This window comes from Lithobates pipiens, unplaced genomic scaffold (genome assembly GCF_037356315.1).
Source record: "Lithobates pipiens isolate NorthernLeopardFrog02 unplaced genomic scaffold, aLitPip1_a1.2 Scaffold_16, whole genome shotgun sequence".
NCBI classification, from domain to species: domain Eukaryota; kingdom Metazoa; phylum Chordata; class Amphibia; order Anura; family Ranidae; genus Lithobates; species Lithobates pipiens.
This window is the reverse complement of record NW_027507748.1, coordinates 527,669,256-527,686,632: the sequence shown is the minus strand read 5'-3', so window position 1 is coordinate 527,686,632 and position 17,377 is coordinate 527,669,256. Positions and strand designations below refer to the sequence as shown.

Here is a 17,377-nt window from a genome sequence, read left to right as displayed (position 1 = left end):
TCCCTTAGTCCTTCTGACTAGGAAGCTGATCTTTTCGTTTGCTATATCCTCAGCAAGGAGGATTGGCTGCTCTTTCTTGTAAGGAGTCATATTTGATTATTCATGAGGACAGAGTGGTGTTACGCCCTCGTCCAGGTTTTTTGCCAAAAGTGGTTTCAGGCTTTCATCTGAATGAAGATATTGTCCTGCCAGGCTTTTTTCCCAATACCTTGTTCCAGGGAAGAAAGGTCACTACATTGTCTTAATGTAGTGAGAGCAGTGAAAATGTATTTAAGAAAACTGCTCCGATTCGTAAGACTGATGTCTTATTTCTTCTGCCAGAGGGTCCTAAGAAGGGACAGGCAGCGTCAAAATCCACTGTCGCTAAGTGCATTTGGCACGTTATAATTCAAACTTATGATTTAAAGGGAAAGATTCCCCCTTTTCAAGTTAAGGCGCACTCTACCAGAGCGGTTGGTGCTTCTTGGGCAGTGCGTCACCAGGCCTCCAGGTCTCAAATCTGCTAGGCCACGACTTGGCTTTCAGTACATACATTTGCAAAATGTTATCAAGTGCATGTAAGATGGAATGAGGATATCGCCTTTGGGCGCAGTGTGCTGCAGGCAGCAGTATAAGTCCTCAGGTCTGGGGGTTACCCTACGGGTTGTGTCTCCCTCCCCTCCAGTAGCATTGCTATGGGACATCCCACCAAGAAATGATTCGAGACTCTGTGTCCTATGATGTACGATAAAGAAAATAGGATTTTTAAAACGGCTTACCTGTAAAATCCTTTTCTTGGAGTACATCATAGGACAAAGAGCTCCCGCCCCTCTGTTTTATGGGGTAAGAGTATATTACTTGTATTGCTTGGCTACAAAAACTGAGTGCTCCTGGAAGGAGGAGGGGTTATATAGGGGAGTCAACTTCCTGTATTGGTTATACCAGTATCAACACCTGAAGGTAGGCCTATAACCCACCAAGTAATTACTTGAGACTCTGTGTCCTATGATGTACTCCAAGAAAAGGATTTTACAGGTAAGCTGTTTTAAAAATCCTATTTTTCCGGGAGCAGTGATTTTAATAATGCTTAAAGTGAAACAATAAAAGTGTAATATTCCTTTAAATTTTGTACCTGGGGGGTTTCTATAGTATGCCTGTAAAGGGGCGCATGTTTCCCATGTTTAGAACAGTCTGACAGCAAAATGATATTTCTAAAGGCAAAAAAGTCATATAAAGCTATTCGCGGCTATAATGAATTGTCGAGTTCGACAATGCACTTAACAGCTCATTAAAAAAAACGGCATGGAATTTCCCCACAGGGGAACCCCGAACCAAAATTTAGAAAAAATGACGTGGGGGGTCCCCCCAAAAATCCATACCAGACCCTTATCTGTGTACGCAACCTGGCAGGCCGCAGGAAAAGGGATGAGAGAGCGCCCCCCTCCTGAACTGTACCAAGCCACATGTCTTTAACATTTGAAGGGTGCTTTGGGGTAGCGGCCCACCCCAAGCCACCTTGTCCCCATGTTGATGGGGAGAAGGGCCTCATCCCCCACAACCCTTGCCCGGTGGTTGTGGGGGTCTGTGGGCAGGGGGCTTATCGGAACCTGGAAGCCCCCTTTATCAAGGGGACCCCCAGATACCACCCCCCCATGTGAATTGGTAATGGGGTACAAAAGTGTCAAATGGGTTAAAAAAACACGAGATGGTTTTTGACAAGTCCTTTTTATTAGTTTCTTCTTCTTTCTGCTTCTTATGGTCTTCCTTCCTTCCTTCCTTCCTTCCTTCCTTAAGGAATGTTACACTTTTATTGTTTCACTTTAAGCATTATTAAAATCACTGCTCCCGGAAAAACGTCAGGTTTTTAAAACTTTTTTTTTGCATTGATACATGTTCCCTGGGGCGGGAACCAGGTCCCCAAACACTTCTTTTTTTATGATAATATCTTGCATATAAGCCTTTAAAATTAGCACTTTATATTTCTCCCATAGACTTTTTTTAAGGGTGTTATGCGGCTTTCGATTTTTGCCGCAAACACCCAAAATTGTTCGCTGTTCGGCGAACTGGCGGACAGCCAATGTTCGCGTCTAACTCATGTTCTACTCAAACCTGAAGCTCATCCCTACAGTTCAACTACCTTTTCCCGCAGACCCTTTAACAATTCTTTTGCTTTCCTTATGACTCAGAATCCAGAAAGGTCAGTTCAGCACTGGATGAAAGATGCAAGGGTCTGTCAGGAGTCCAACAACTTATTGACCTTTTTATATACACACACATTTAATGACAAGCAAACAGATCACAGGTGAGGATTGTTACCTTTTTTTAATGGCCATTCAAACCCCTTTGTGTCAACTTGTGTGCATGCCATCAGGCCAAAATCACCAGGGTATGTAAACTTTTGATCAGGGTCATTTGTGTGGTTTCTGTTGTTATTATGATTTAAAAAGAGTAAACAGTTAGTTGGCAATAAATGGCTTCAGCCAAACACTAACCATGAGTGAAAGAAATGTTTTTGTGTTATCATTCATAGTCTCTGAAAAATGGCCAAGAAATCATAAATTCTGCCAGGGTATGTAAACTTTTGAGAAAAACTGTATATCTGTTGATTTGTGTACATATACAGTATGTACAATATACTGTATGTTACCTGTCAAAGGTTTAGCATTTATCTCCATCCACTCCTGTTTTTTTTTTTTATAGCCAGGCAGTACACTTAAGACAGGAATACAGTAGTGTCCTCTTTCCACCATTAAGCCTGGTACACACTATCTGGGCTGAACTAAAAAAAAAAAAACTGAGGAGCTTGATGTACTAATTATGCAGTTAGTACAGCAATATCCCCGCTGAGCTATTGTGTTCTGACCGGGGGAATGCCCATGCCCCCGCCCCACCCCCAGCCATAACAGACCACTCAGCGCTTGCATCCATTGGCTGCCAGTGCTGATTGGATGCCAATCAGATGCTGGTTTTTCAGAATGCCCAGCTTCTGTTAGACAGGCTGGTGTACACACGGACCAAAAGTCGGCCAGTTTCTGTTTAACCGGTTCATAAGCGGCCCATGCGTACCAGGCACTAGTCTGCTATCTGGACAATGAAAGAGCAGCCACAGGTTACAATTTTTTTTTTCCATCTGTTCACTTGGCTTCCCTCCTATCAGCATGCTCCTTGCATACAGCACACTTGATTGGCTTCCAGTCTTGTTCCTTCTGTTTCATAGTCTGAGCTCCGTGAATTGCAGGAAGTTGAAGTCAAGTCAAATTCAGGTGCATTAAAAAAAAAAAATGTAATAATGAAAACAAAGCTGCACTAATTTGTGCATTGTATATCTGCCTGGAGTTCTTCTTTATATATAAAGCCTACAGACATGTTGTTTTCCTCTCCCTCCATTCCGTACCTCCAATGATTGACTGACTACAAATTCGATTTTGTTTATCTAGCCACTGCATATTTGTAGTTTCTTTTATACTTCAATTTTTCCTACGTTTCTCGTTGTTCTCGTGTAGGAATGTCAGTGGAGTGCCAAGAAGAACGCTCTCAAATTACAAATAGGGAAACTGCCATGAAGATTCTAAGGGCTAAACTCTTTGAACAGACGGTAAATCTGGAGCTGTCCCAAAGGCAAAGTGCCAGGAAACTGCAGGTGGGTTAAATACACATACACTACATTACCTTCCACCTAACTATGACCCTTTGCATGCTGTTAACTGGCCTCTGCAAGATGAAGGCCCTGCATGCATGGCTTACTCATTACAAGATGTGGAAACCTTGTGTGCTGAAGTGCAGAGGATTCCAGCACCCAGCAGTATTGGGTGAAATGAACTTCTGCCAGCTGTGACTCCACAACAAGAAGCGACGGAGGACAAGGAGCCTACAGGGATTTGATTGCCACTGACAATAATCCTACAGGGGCTCTTTTATTAATCCCAATACCACCAGTGCATTAGGTCCACTGACACCAATTAATTATAAGGCACATTTAAAGTGCTAGTAAAGGCTTTTTTTTTAACTGTATGCCTACATGTAAGCCTATAATTAGGCTTACCTGTTGGTACAATAGATATCTCTTAAACGTGCACCGTGGATGACGTGCTGTCCATAGAGATCCGTTTCAAGGCCGTGACTCCCACGTGGCTCAGCCAATCGAACAGCAGCTGCCCACAAACCCAGAAGGAAGACGACGCATACTAGCACATTATGACAGTCATTTGCTGTGTGTGTGTGTGTGTGTGTGTGTGTGTGTATATAATATAAATGACCACTGATGAAACTGTATTTTTTTTTTTTTTTTACTCCTACTCACCACTAGCATAGGGGCGTTTCTTAATCGTATCTTACAGGACACGGGAGATGTATGCAGTAACATTGGGTTATACTTCTCTCTTCAGGAGATTGGACACTGGCATAGCTGTAAGAACAGCCCAGTATAACCCCTCCCACTCTCAGTATGCCTTTGCATTTTTATTTGTGTTGGTAACAGAATGGACATTTCTCTGCTCTGAGAGAAGCAGACAGTTTTTCTTTCCATGTGATGCAATGCTTTGAATTAGCCGCAGTGTGGTCTACAGGTTCAGGGCCATGGTACTTTCACCAAGTGGAACCCTTTTCCTGAAAACTCCTAAGGAAGTCTGACTACTGGCAAGGTGAAGACTGCTAGATAAGGGCTTGTCCCTAGCAGCCTGTCTGCTCAGTGGGAATAGTCGGATGATTACCACTGTGTTAGGTCAGGGTTTTGCTCTGTTGTGATGAAGGGATGAAAACGCTATTTGGCAAAAATCCTAAATTGGTCTCCTTTCAGTGTATATATAGAGGACCCTTTGGCTAAAATGTTGGTCTGCAGAGATGAGCATCTCTATGCCGTCCGCTTTGCCCTGAAGATGTCATAGACTAAACACATTGCGCAGAGCTTTTCGGCAGTGACCTCATCACGTACGGCCGTGGACCTGAGCGTCCTGCGAGTTGTTTGTGGTTAACGCTATGTCGGTTAATGCTTCTAAGCACGTCTTTTAATAAAGCAGCTTTTATGCTCTGGTAATGCACTATAGACTATAGAGAGCTTTATTCTATATTGGATTCCCTAATATGGTTGTTGTACCTGGTGGAATGGCAAGGAGCCGCCACAAAGAGTTGCTACTGTCTATGAAGTGGATACTTGTAACCCTTGATTTTTCTGGGTGAAATGTCGGTTTGGTCATAAGCACATATAAACCTCATGTTTTAAGAGGTCTATCGTTCTGGTAAGCAGATGGTCTGAAAGCTTCCTTGGTTAAGGTCAACTAAAGTTGGTGTAAATGGCCTTCAGCAGATCCGCATTCTCCTGTCATCACTTATGGCACATTTTCGATGGACTTTTTATGGAATTTGTGTTTTTAAAGCATTATTTATTTCATTAGCACTTTATTGTTCATGCATGATAGTGTATTGGATAACTTTTTTTTTTTTTTTATATATATAAGCTTTATTGCTCTTAACATTTGTTGAATTTTATTGCACTTTCATGAGTTATCTTTCTTTCTTTTTTTCTTTTGAACATGTTTATTAATCAGATGTACTTTCGTCATATATTAGTCATTTAAAGGGATAGCGTACCTAATTTTGATATGTTTTAGTTTTTGGTGGTTTTGTATTCAGGCACTCTTTAGTGTGCAGCTTTCCCTTAATTGAATTCTTTTTCACTAGGATTTTGTTTTTTGTTTTTCCATACACTAAGCGCAAAGGTACAGTAAATATGTACATTATCTCACAAAAGTGAGTACACCCCTTACATTTTTTTAAAAATATTTTATTATATCTTTTCATGTGACAACACTGAAGAAATGACACTTTGCTACATTGTAAAGTAGTGAGTGTACAGCTTGTATAGCAGTGTAAATTTGCTGTCTCTCTCTGAGGATCTGAAAAAAAAATTGATGGCCTAGGCTATACGAATATTGCCAATACAAACTGAGCTGCAGCACGATGGCCAAGACCATAAAGTGGTTTAACAGGACAGGTTCCACTCAGAACAGGCCTTCTCATGGTTGACCAAAGAATTTGAGTGCACAGGCTCAGTGTCATATCCGGAGGTTGTCTTTGGGAAACACATATGAGTGCTGCAAGCTTTGCTGCAGAGGTTTGGGGGGGGGGGGGGGGGTTAATCAGCATGTTGGTGCTCAGACCATATGCCTCACTCTGCATCAAGTTGGTCTGCATGGCTATCGTCCCAGAAGGAGGCCTCTTCTAAAGATGATGCACAAGAAAGACCACAATTGGTTTGCTGAATTCAAGCAGACTAAGGACCTGGATTACTGGAACCATGTCCTGTGGTCTGATGAGACCAAGATAAACTTATTTGGTTTAGATGGTGTCCGGTGTCCAGTGTGTGTGGTGGCAACCAGGTGAGGAGTACAAAGACAAATGTGTCTTGCCTACAGTCAAGCATAGTGGTGGGAATGTCATGGTCTGGGGCTGCATGAGTGCTGCCGGCACTGGGGAGCTACAGTTCATTGAGGGAACCATGAATGCCAACATGTACTGTGACATACTGAAGCAGAGCATGATCCCCTCCCTTCTGAGACTGGGCTGCAGGTCAGTATTCCAACATAACGACCCCAAACACACCTCCAAGATGACCACTGCCTTGCTAAGGAAGCTGAGGTAAAGGTGATGGACTGGCCAAGCATGTCTCCAGACCTAAGCCCTATTGAGTATCTGTGGGGCTTCCTCCAATGGAAGGTGGAGATGCGCAAGGTCTCTAACGTCCACCAGCTCCACAGTGCCATCATGGAGAAGTGGAATAATAGGGGGGAGTTTGGGACTTTAAATGAAACATAGTGTGTGTGCCTCCATCCCTGGTTCATGTATAAGAAAAAGGAAGGTGGGACTTTAAATGAGGCTATTGATTTGTGGGGATGAGAAATTAGAAAATATATTTAATTGATATTGAGTCTGACAATACATAACAATGATGCACATAGTAGAAAAGGGTTAATATGTATACACACACATACCTCATGTTGACCTCATGAATACATTACATATACATATCAGGACAGCATGTAAAATTGACAAGAGATTTAATGTGGATAAAATGAATTATTGCAAATTCATATGTGTACTCATCATCTAAATGGCAATATGCAGTGTAATCAATGGTAAGAAACGCAGTATAATAATTTGGTTGTAGATATTGAGTTTAAGTAGGTTCGTATCAGTAGGCATGAGAATGCATCCTATAAGACTGATGCGTTTTGTGGATAATACCACTCTTCAGGGGCAGATGCATGCAAATAGAGGAGTGGAAGAGGACTCCAGTGGCAACCCGTGAAGCTCTGGTGAACTCCATGCCCAAGAGGGTTAAGGAAAATAATGTTGGCCACACAAAACATTGACACTTTGGGCCCAATTTGGACATTTTCAATTAGGGGTGTACTCACTTTTGTTGCCAGCGGTTTAGACATTAATGGCTGTGTGTTGCGTTATTTTGAGGGGACAGCAAATTGACACTGTTATACAAGCTGTGCACTCACTACTTTACATTGTAGCAAAGTGTCATTTCTTCAGTGCTGTCACATGAAAAGATATAATAAAATATTTTCAAAAAATGTGAAGGGTGCACTCACTTTTGTGAGATACTGTGTGTGTGTGTGTATGTATGTATGTATGTGTGTGTGTGTGTATATATATATATATATATATATATGTATATATGTATATGTACTATTCCAACTGCTCAATGATGCAGTGCCATTTATTATTCCTACTGACCAATGACGCAAGGGCATGTTTTACTCCCAATTACCACACATACAGGGTAGTTCTACCACCACTAATGCACAGCCATTTTTTTTACTTCCCTACATTTTATTAAAATGCAGTGGCATTTTAATACTTTGATGCAGGGTTATTTATCTTTTTTTCTTTTACTCTCACTAACATCCAAAGCTGGGGCTTTTTTTTTTCTGGCCGCAGTCTGGTCCCCAAACAATCTGAAGAACTGTGGCCCTTTTAAATTAAAATGTTTGAGGACCCCCACACTCTGTGATACATGATATGTAATACTTTAGTTCTAAATACATTAGAACAAGTTGCACCCATTTCATGATATTTCCTCATCTACATTAACATTGTACATGTTGTTTAGTTTGTTTTTTTATACATGCCATTCTCTAGAATAATTGTATAGTAGTGAAAGTCATCATCTGCAAATACCGTGTTTATTGGCTTATAACATGCACTTTTCCCCCCCCCCTGAAAACAGGGCAAACCAATATTATTATATATATATATATATAATTTTTATTTATTTTTTTCTAACGGGGGCAGGAATTGGGCAGTCCACTTTCAGGTGCCACCCATTGGGGGGGTGTCAGGACGGCTGCCCCACCTCTCCTGGGACAGACCTGCCTTATTTTAAGAAAATGTTACTGCCAGCCCTTTCTCACCCAACTCTCCTCCTGTGCCACTCTCAATGTAAATAGAACCCTGTAATACCTCAAGTTCGTTCCGGTCGCTCTCCTCCTCAAGTGTAGCTTTTGATTAGAGGAAGAGAGAGGTCATGTCACCATCAATGAAATAGCAGAGGAGAGTCACATGACCATGTTCACGAGAGAGCGTCGTTAATTGAGGTATATAGAAGCTTTGATTTACAATGAGTGACATAGGAGGAGCGGTGTATGAGAAGGGGCTGACGGTGATGTTTTCTCAACTTTAGAGTATGCTGTCACAGGAGACTGGGAGTGCAGGGGGCTTTATAATGAAGAGTCTGTGTGCTGTGCATGGGGTCTGTGTGCTGTGCAGGGGGTTGTGGAAAAGTTTTTTTTTTTCCCCTGAAACTTCCCTCTTAAAATTAGGGTAAATGTTGTATGCCTGTGCGTGTTATACTCCGATAAATACAGTAAGTCATCATCTTGAAGGCCAATATACTTGTTTTCTTTAAACATTTGATGAGTGTTGGGTTACAGTATTATTTCCCCGACAGGTTGGTACAAGAGACCAGTCTGACCGAATACGTACCTACAACTTCACACAGGACAGATTTACTGACCACCGGATAGCCTTTGTCTCTCGAAATTTAAAGGTAAGTATTTAATCTAGTGAGATTTAAAATGCCAATAGAATGCATTACCACACATAAATGTGGGCTTTTAAGCAGCAGGAGAAAAGGCCTTCAGAGCGGAGCAAATGCTCAGTGGGCATGAGGCCTGAGTTGTTCTGAACATTGCCATGGTTGCAAAGAATGAGAATTAGAATTATCAGTTTCAAAAAATCATAGATTGCATATTAACCACTTCAGCCCTGGAAGATTTTGCCAAAAGTGGAACATCCGCTTTAAGGCCTTCTCCCCGACTCAGTTGTGAAACTGAGCTTTTGAGGGGGGGGGGGTAGTTAGGTACATGCTTCCACTTCCGTTCCAGTCGCCTAGGCGACCAGAAGCAGAAGCTCTCCCTCCCGAAGCCTTCTGGGACATGACAGGCCTAGAATACTTGGGGGCCAGTCACACACAGCAGTGCCGCTTGCGCATGCGCAGTGAGCACCTGTCTGTAAAGTCACAAGCTACATAGCCGGGTCCTCATAGAAGAGATGCCAGTACCGTTGAGGGAGAATGCTGGGAGAACATAGCTGTGGTGAGTATACTGCTGGACAATGGGCCACACTTTTTGTAGCTGCTGACTTTTAATAAACAAATGACTGGAACTCTGCTTTAATGACTAGGCCATTTTTTCAATACGTCACTGTGTTGCTTTAAGTGATAATTGCGTGGTTGTGCGACGCTGTAACCCAAATAATATTTTCCTCCCACAAATAGAACTTTTTTTTGGTGGTATTTGATCACCTCTTTTTATTTTTTGCGCTATAAACAAAAGAAGGGCGACAATTTTTGAAAAAAAAACAAAAAAAAAAAAATATATATATATATATAATTATTTTATTTTATTTTTTTTTGCTGTAAAACGCACCCAATAACATTTTTAAAGAAGAAAAATCAAATTTCTTTATCAGTTTAGTTATAGCGTCTACAAACTATGGGATATTTTTATGGCTATTTTTTTTATTTTATTTTTTATTAGTAATGGCAGTGATTTTTAGTGGAACTGCGACATTGCGGCGGACAGATTGAACACATAACACTTTTCTGGGAACCGGTGACATTACAGTGCTAAAAATATGCATTGTTGCTATACTAATGACACTGGCAATGAAGGGGTTAACACCAGGGGCGATCAAAAAGTTAAGTGTTTCCCTAGGAGGTGCTTGCTAACTGTGTGGGGGATGGGCTGACTGGGTGAACACAGAAATCCGTGTACCTGCTTAGCAGGAATAGATGATCACTGTGTTCTTCCCTCTCAGACTGGCGATCTGACTTGTTTACATCTTGTTTGATCACCATTCTGCCTCTCTGTGGAACGATCGCGGGTGGTCAGCGGACATCGAGTTCGCCCAAACCCGCTGATTGGCTCCCCTCCTGTTCAATGGGCACGTGCCCACAGTATCTATTGCACAAAATGATGTACAGGTACATCATTTCGTGCAATAGAGCCGCCTTGCCGTAGTATATATGTGGTGGTCAGTTTTTGAGTGATCTTTAAGACTAAAATGTAATTTTAATAACATGGCATTTAAAATTGCTACATTACCTATCATATTTTGTTCATCTTTTGGAAATGAAAACAAAGTTTGCTCCTTGATAAATACAATAAGTGTAACTGCACAGCCTTTTTGTAAATAAAGGTGTCAATTGTGCTGTTTGTTTTTTCTCTTTCAGGAATTCATAAACGGAGAAGACCTTTTGGATGACTTAATAGACAGGTTACAGCAGTCAGCAGATGCAGAGGCTCTTCTTGAGGTCATAGAAAACAATTCCTTAAAGCTAAATAGGTGATGGGCTCTGGGCTTGTGAGAGCATTCGCTGCCTGGCACCTGTACCCTCACCTTGTCAGTTCTTCTAAGCCTTAGCTTGTCATCTCTCAATTTTCTTGTTATGGCCTAGCCCAAAGTAAGCAGCACATTTTAGAAAGCTGAATTCCTGAAGTTCAGCTTTAAGTTTGAGACCATGTTAACGGATAGAGTATTCCTCCCCCCACCCCGATCTCTGCAGCCGCGCATCAGGAAATGATTCACTGCCTGTGATTAGCACAGAGCAGTGCCGACTTCCTGGCGGGCTCTACACGTGGAGTGTGCGAGCACGCCGGAGCTCATCCTTACTGCAGACATGGAAACGTGGTTGGATTTAGGGAGTCAATCATACAAAATACTACCAAAAAAAGACTGGGTGTGCTTTCTTAGATGTAAATATTGTAACTACAGCAATATATGTGTATAATTTTATATATTTTGAAATAAAATATTTATTATTTCATTTTTTGTTATTTTATAAATATTTATTTCACCATGTTACTTTTATTACAAAACAACCAAGAAAGAGGTCCAACCCAACTATAGGACAGAAATTTTCATTGACCGTTTAAAAAAAAAAAAAAAAAAAAGAACTCGCATCACCTCCTTCAGTGCTCCTTTTTATGAAGAAGAAGCTTCTTCAAACGTAGTGGGTTAGCAATTCCATAGAAAATATCTATGAAAAAAAAGGATTGTTCCAAATAAATGGCCCATCTGACATGGACTTGTACTAAACGCTGTGTAAACAAGCATGTATTAGGCAATTGGGTTACAGCTTGATATCTTGCTAAGGAAGACAGTTACTTTGTATAGAACTGCTAACTCACTAATTATCAGAGATTAGTAGATCAATGATTGAGTTTGGCCACTTTCACACTGGGTTGTTTTTCAGGCGCTTTGGGCTAAAAATAGCACCTAAAAAATGCCCCCTTCTGGAGCCCCGGTATGTAAGAACCTGAGTGCTTTCACACTGGAGCGGATCGCTTGCAGGACGAGAAAAAAAGTCCCACAAGCAGCATCTTTGCCATTGAAATCTATGGCTTAGTTGCAAAATGCTGAAGGAGAGTGGTCTGTAGCAGAGCACACAATTGGAATGCTATAGCACCAGTCCGTTTCTTTGTGACAAATCTGTTGGCATTAGTGATTTAATCGCTGCTATAAAATCATCCATCTGACTAACCCCATTTCTCTGCTGCTTGACTATGCAGCCTGTGCAATCCTACCCCACGCAAGGCTGATATCAGAGGGGCAATTCTGGCCCTACAGATAAATTCCCAGCAGCAGAGCACCCATCTATCAGATTGCATTGTCAAGCAGCAGGACAATGCGCCAAGTCAGATGGGTGACTTTGTACAGGTGATGGCTAATGCCGTGTATACACAGCTGGACTTATCGACAGCAAAGGTCTGACGGAACAAATCCGTTGGACAACTCAATCGCGTATGGGCTTCATCGGACCTTTGCTGTTAAAAAATCAGACAGACTTTAGATTTAGAACACGTTTCAAATCTTTCCGACGGACTCGAGTCCGGTCGAAAAATCTGTTTGTCTGTATGCTAGTCCGACAGACGAAAACCGATGCTAGGGCAGCTATTGGCTACTGGCTATGAACTTCCTTATTCTAGTCCGGTCGTACGTCATCACAGTCGAATCCGTCGGACTTTGGTGTGATTGTGTGTAGCCAAGTCCGTCGGAAAGTCTGGTCATGTGTGCACGGCATAAGAGTGTCCTATGAAAGCAATCTGTAACCCGATGCAGTGGGATGTTGCTCTGTTTCTGCTGAGTATCAGTTCCTATTGACAGAGAGACCTCCACTAGAGGAAGAGTGATGACATAGGAGACAGCAGCTTGTTAGCAGCAAGAAAACGAGACTGTTAGCCATCCAGCCCCAATTTCAACAGGTTGGCAGTGTCGGGGTCACCTGTCTAACACCAGCCACCACTCTAGGTCAGAGGCTCATTAAAGGAAACTAAACTCTCTCAATAAACTATGTTTAATTGTTATGTTAGCCGTAGTAATTAGAAAGGAGTAGACTATTTTTTGTTTGAACCTTTTTATTTATTTTATTTTATTTTTTTACATTTCTTCAGTTGTTTACGGGTTTCTGGCCTAAGCCAAAATCATGTCATACATCCCAAAGGTCATGGGCATTTTGTTTTTCTTTCATCTGGAGGAGGGGCTTTCTCAGCTAATCACACCTTCCTACCTGTATGCCTGAGCTAAGGGCAGATGGACTCCAGGAAGCAAATTCTACATGAATTATCTGCCATTATTCAAGATGGCCACGACTAGGTGTTTTTCAAAGTGATTTCTCAACAAAATAAAGCATGAAGACATGGATGGGCGAGTTTGCTTTTAACCGCTTCCTGCCCGCCCTATAGCCGAATGCCGGCCTTAGGGCGGGCGGCTTCCCGTGCCTGGCCGTCCCTGGACGGCCTGGTGTTTACTTCCGCAATGCGCGCCGCCGCGGGCGCGCATCGCGGAAGTTCTGTGTTTGCCGTGTCCCCCGGGGACAGGCAAACACAGATCGCTGTAAACGGCCAATCACAGCGGCCGTTTACAGCGTGATCGGCGTGTCCAATGGGAGATGATCTCATATGTAAACATATGAGATCATCTCTCAGCGCCGCTCTCCCTCCTCACACAGACAGCGTGTGAGAGGGGAGAGAAGAACGGCTGCAGCAGCCGTCAGTGTAAAAAAGAAAAAAAGTAAAAAAAAAGTTTAATAAAAAGTGCCATCCTCCCCCAGAGCCATCCTCCCCCAGTGCCACCCCCCCCAGTGCCATGCCCCCCCCCCCAGTGCCATCCTGCCCCAGTGCCATCCTGCCCCAGTGCCATCCTGCCCCAGTGCCATCCTGCCCCAGTGCCATCCTGCCCCAGTGCCATCCGCCCCAGTGCCATCCGCCCCAGTGCCATCCACCCCAGTGCAATCCACCCCACCCCAGTGCCACCTGCCCGCAGTGCTATCTGTCCCCAGTGCCACCTGTTGTCAGTGCCATTTGTCCCCAGTGCCATCTGTCATCAGTGCCACGTATAAGTGGCATCTGTCATCAGTGCCACGTGTTATTAGTGCCACATAGTGCCATCTGTCATCAGTGCCACGTATTAGTGCCATCTGTCATCAGTGCCACGTATCAGTGCCATTTGTCATCAGTGCCACCTGTCAGTGTCACGTGCCATCTGTTGTCAGTGTCACGTGTCATCAATGCCACTTATCAGTGCCATCTGTCATCAGTGTCACGTGTCATTGGTGCCACGTATTAGTGCCATCTGTCACCGGTGGCACGTATTAGTGCCACGTATTAGTGCCACATGTCATCAGTGCCACGTATTAGTGCCACGTGTCATCAGTGCCACATATTAGTGCCACGTGTCATCAGTGCCACGTATTAGTGCCACGTGTCATCAGTGCCACGTATTAGTGCCACGTGTCATCAGTGCCACATATTAGTGTCATCTGTCATCAGTGCCACGTGTCATCAGTGCCACGTATAAGTGTCATCGTTGCCACGTATCAGTGCCATCTGTCATCAGTGTCACGTGTCATTGTCCTGGTATTTCAAAAGTGTAATAAGTAGTCAACAAGTTAGATGTGTAATTTATGCTCCTAGAACACGTGATGGCGCTCCCTGCATGTTGGGCCTCTCTATGTGGCCAGGCTGCGAAAAAGTCCCACACATGTGGTATTGTAATACTCAGGAGGAGTAGCAGAATTTTTTGGGGGGTGTCATTTGTGGTATACACATGCCACGTGAGAGAAATAACCTATTACAATGACAATTTTGTGGAGAAAAATAAAGAAAATGAAAAATCTTCATTTTGCAAAGAATTGTGGGAAAAAAATGACAACATCAAAAAGCTCACCATGCCTCTTACTAAATACCTTGGAATGTCTACTTTCCAAAAAGGGGTCATTTGGGGGGTATTTGTACTTTCCTGACTTGTTTGGGTCACAAGAAGCGAGATAGGCCACCAGTACATCAGATGTGATCAATTTTGTGCGATTCGCACCACAGCTTGTAGACTCTCTAACTTTCACAAAGACCAAATAATATCCACTAATTTGGGTTATTTTTACCAAAGATATGTAGCAGTATAAATTGTGGCCAAAATTTATGAAGAAAAATTAATAATTTGCATAATTCTGTCACAGAAACAAAGAAATATGCGTTTTTTTTCAAAATTTTCGGTCTTTTTTCATTTATAGCGCAAAAAATAAAAACCCCAGAGGTGATCAAATACCACCAAAAGAAAGCTCTATTTGTGGGAAAAAAAGGACACAAAATTCATTTGGGTACAGTGTTGCATGACTGAGTAATTGTCATTCAAAGTGTGAGAGCACCGAAAGCTGAAAATTGGTCTGGGCAGGAAGGGTGTTTAAGTGCCCAGTAAGCAAGTGGTTAAACATCAAAAATGAATTAGGATTTTTGGTTTGTGGTGCTCAGATACAGTTTTTAATTCTGCTTTATAAAGTGGAATTTTACTAAGGAAAAAAAAGTTTGTGATCAAGAGGGCTTTTTAACACAAAAAGGATATACTATATCTTGTAAAGGAATTAAACAGTATAGGTACTTATAAAAAAAAAATGTTTCGTACAGCCATACATACAGAGAATACAGAAAGTATTCACAGCGCTTCACATTTTTATTTTACAGCCTTATTCCAAAATAGATTAAATTCATAATTTTCCTCAAAATTCTCCAAACAATACCCCATGATGACAACATGAAAGAAGTTTGTTTGAAACCTTTCCTTTGCAAATTTATTGAAAACAATCACATGTTCATAAGTGTTCACAGCCTTTGCCATGACAAGGTGTATCCTGTTGCCACTGAAAATTCTTGAGCTGTTTCTACAACTTGATTGGAGTCCATGCGTGGTAAATTCAGTTGGTTGGCCGAGATTTGTAAAGGCACACACCTGTCTATATAAGGTCCCACAGTTAACCATGCATGTCGGAGCACAAACCAAGCCATGAAGTCCAAGGAATTGTCTGTAGACCTCTGAGACATGATTGTATCGAGGCACAGATCTAGGGAAGGTTACAGAAAATTTTCTGCAGCATTGAAGGTCTCAATGAGCACAGTGGCCTCCATCATTCATAAATGGAAGAAGTTTGGAACCACCAGGACTGTTCCTAGAGCGGGCCACCCAGCCAAACTGAGCGATCAGGGAGAAGGGCCTTGGTCCGTTTGCTCTGCACGCCTGTGACCCATTTTCAGTTGACAGCGGGCTGAGGTTACAGGGCCGGTCCAAGCTCTGGCAAGATCGCGACAAAGTCGGGATCCGCCCACATGCCTGGACTGTCACTCAGCTCAGCCTCTCAGACGCTGAGCTGGCTGCTCCCACCCCCTTCATGGCCCAGTGTTTCAGTGAGCGAAGAGGTGGCAGAGCAGACAGAGGTGCAGCCTGGAGAAACATCATGAGAATATAGTCCAGGATCTGCCCACAACCCTGGACCAGCACCTGGCTCAGCCACTGAGAGCCAGAGTCAGCTACTCCCACCCCCTGCATAGCCCAGCGCTCCAGTGAGGAGGGTTGGCAATGAGCAGACAGCGGTGAGCTCTGAGAACCGAGCGATTGATGGTGCGCTCAGTTCTCATGGTGTATGATTCTTAAAAAAATAAATGAATCCAAAACTTCTCTGCCAGTTCACACCAAAGAAACGCAGTCTGGATCCATTCCAGATGCTTTTGTCTGGTTTTGATGCATTCCGGTGCATTCACCTTAAAGAAGAACGTGTGTTTTTTTTTTTTTTTATCCGTTTTACCATGTTCCAGTACATTTCAATGCAGAAAAAAATCCAGTATGTTCTACTTTAACTGGAATACACTGGCACTGACTGCACTGGTGTGAACTGTGCCATTGAAAACCATATAACCTACTATCCATGCATTTTTAATACAGAAAAAGAATGCACTGGACTGCAAGGTGGTGTGAAGTGGGGCGTTTTGCAGGCACTATAGTGTTAAAAATAGCGCCTGCAAACCGCCTTTCACACTGAAGCAGTGCGCTGGCAGGGAACCAGAAAATGTCCTGCCGGCAGCTTCTTTGGAGCCGTGAATTCACTGCTCCTCCCCATTAAAATCAATGGGGCAGTGGCGTATTGCGGGTGGATTTAACCCATTTTCGGCCGGGCCTCCGCTCCTTCTTCCAGCTCTTTTACTAGCGGTTGCCCGGTCTTCTGTCGCAGCCTTCTCTTCTTTCTTGAGATGTTGAGACTCGTCGCTGTCTCTGGCTGCAATGACAGGGACGTGTTGCGCGGCGACTTATATAGGGACAATGGGTGGGGGTCACTGGGTGATGTCCCCGCCAATTATGATGTCACAGTCCCAGCATCCTCCAGATAGTTTGATCGTGTGTACGCGGCATTAGGGATACAGGGAGAGTTTTCGGGTTACAGGGAGGGTTAGTGTAATGCCGCGTACACGCGATCAAACAATCCGGCGGACTAAAGTCCGCCAGACAATCCACCCGTGTGTAGGCTCTGGCGGACTTTTTTTAGCCAAATGTCCAGCGGACTAAG

The 17,377-nt window shown here is 43.0% G+C and overlaps 1 protein-coding gene across 5 annotated transcripts in view; it reads left to right on the top strand.

Moving 5' to 3' along the window:
• Window positions 1-11,314, top strand: part of MTRF1 (mitochondrial translation release factor 1) — a 62,070-nt gene extending 50,756 nt beyond the window's left edge. For all 5 annotated transcript variants that reach the window (XM_077483177.1, XM_077483178.1, XM_077483180.1 and 2 more), the window contains 3 exons: window positions 3,483-3,619; window positions 8,936-9,034; window positions 10,721-11,314. In XM_077483177.1, coding sequence (XP_077339303.1) covers window positions 3,483-3,619; window positions 8,936-9,034; window positions 10,721-10,837 — 353 coding nt within the window. In that variant the 3' untranslated portion in view covers window positions 10,838-11,314. The remainder of the gene's footprint in view (window positions 1-3,482; window positions 3,620-8,935; window positions 9,035-10,720) is intronic.
• Window positions 11,315-17,377: the final 6,063 nt, after the last annotated feature.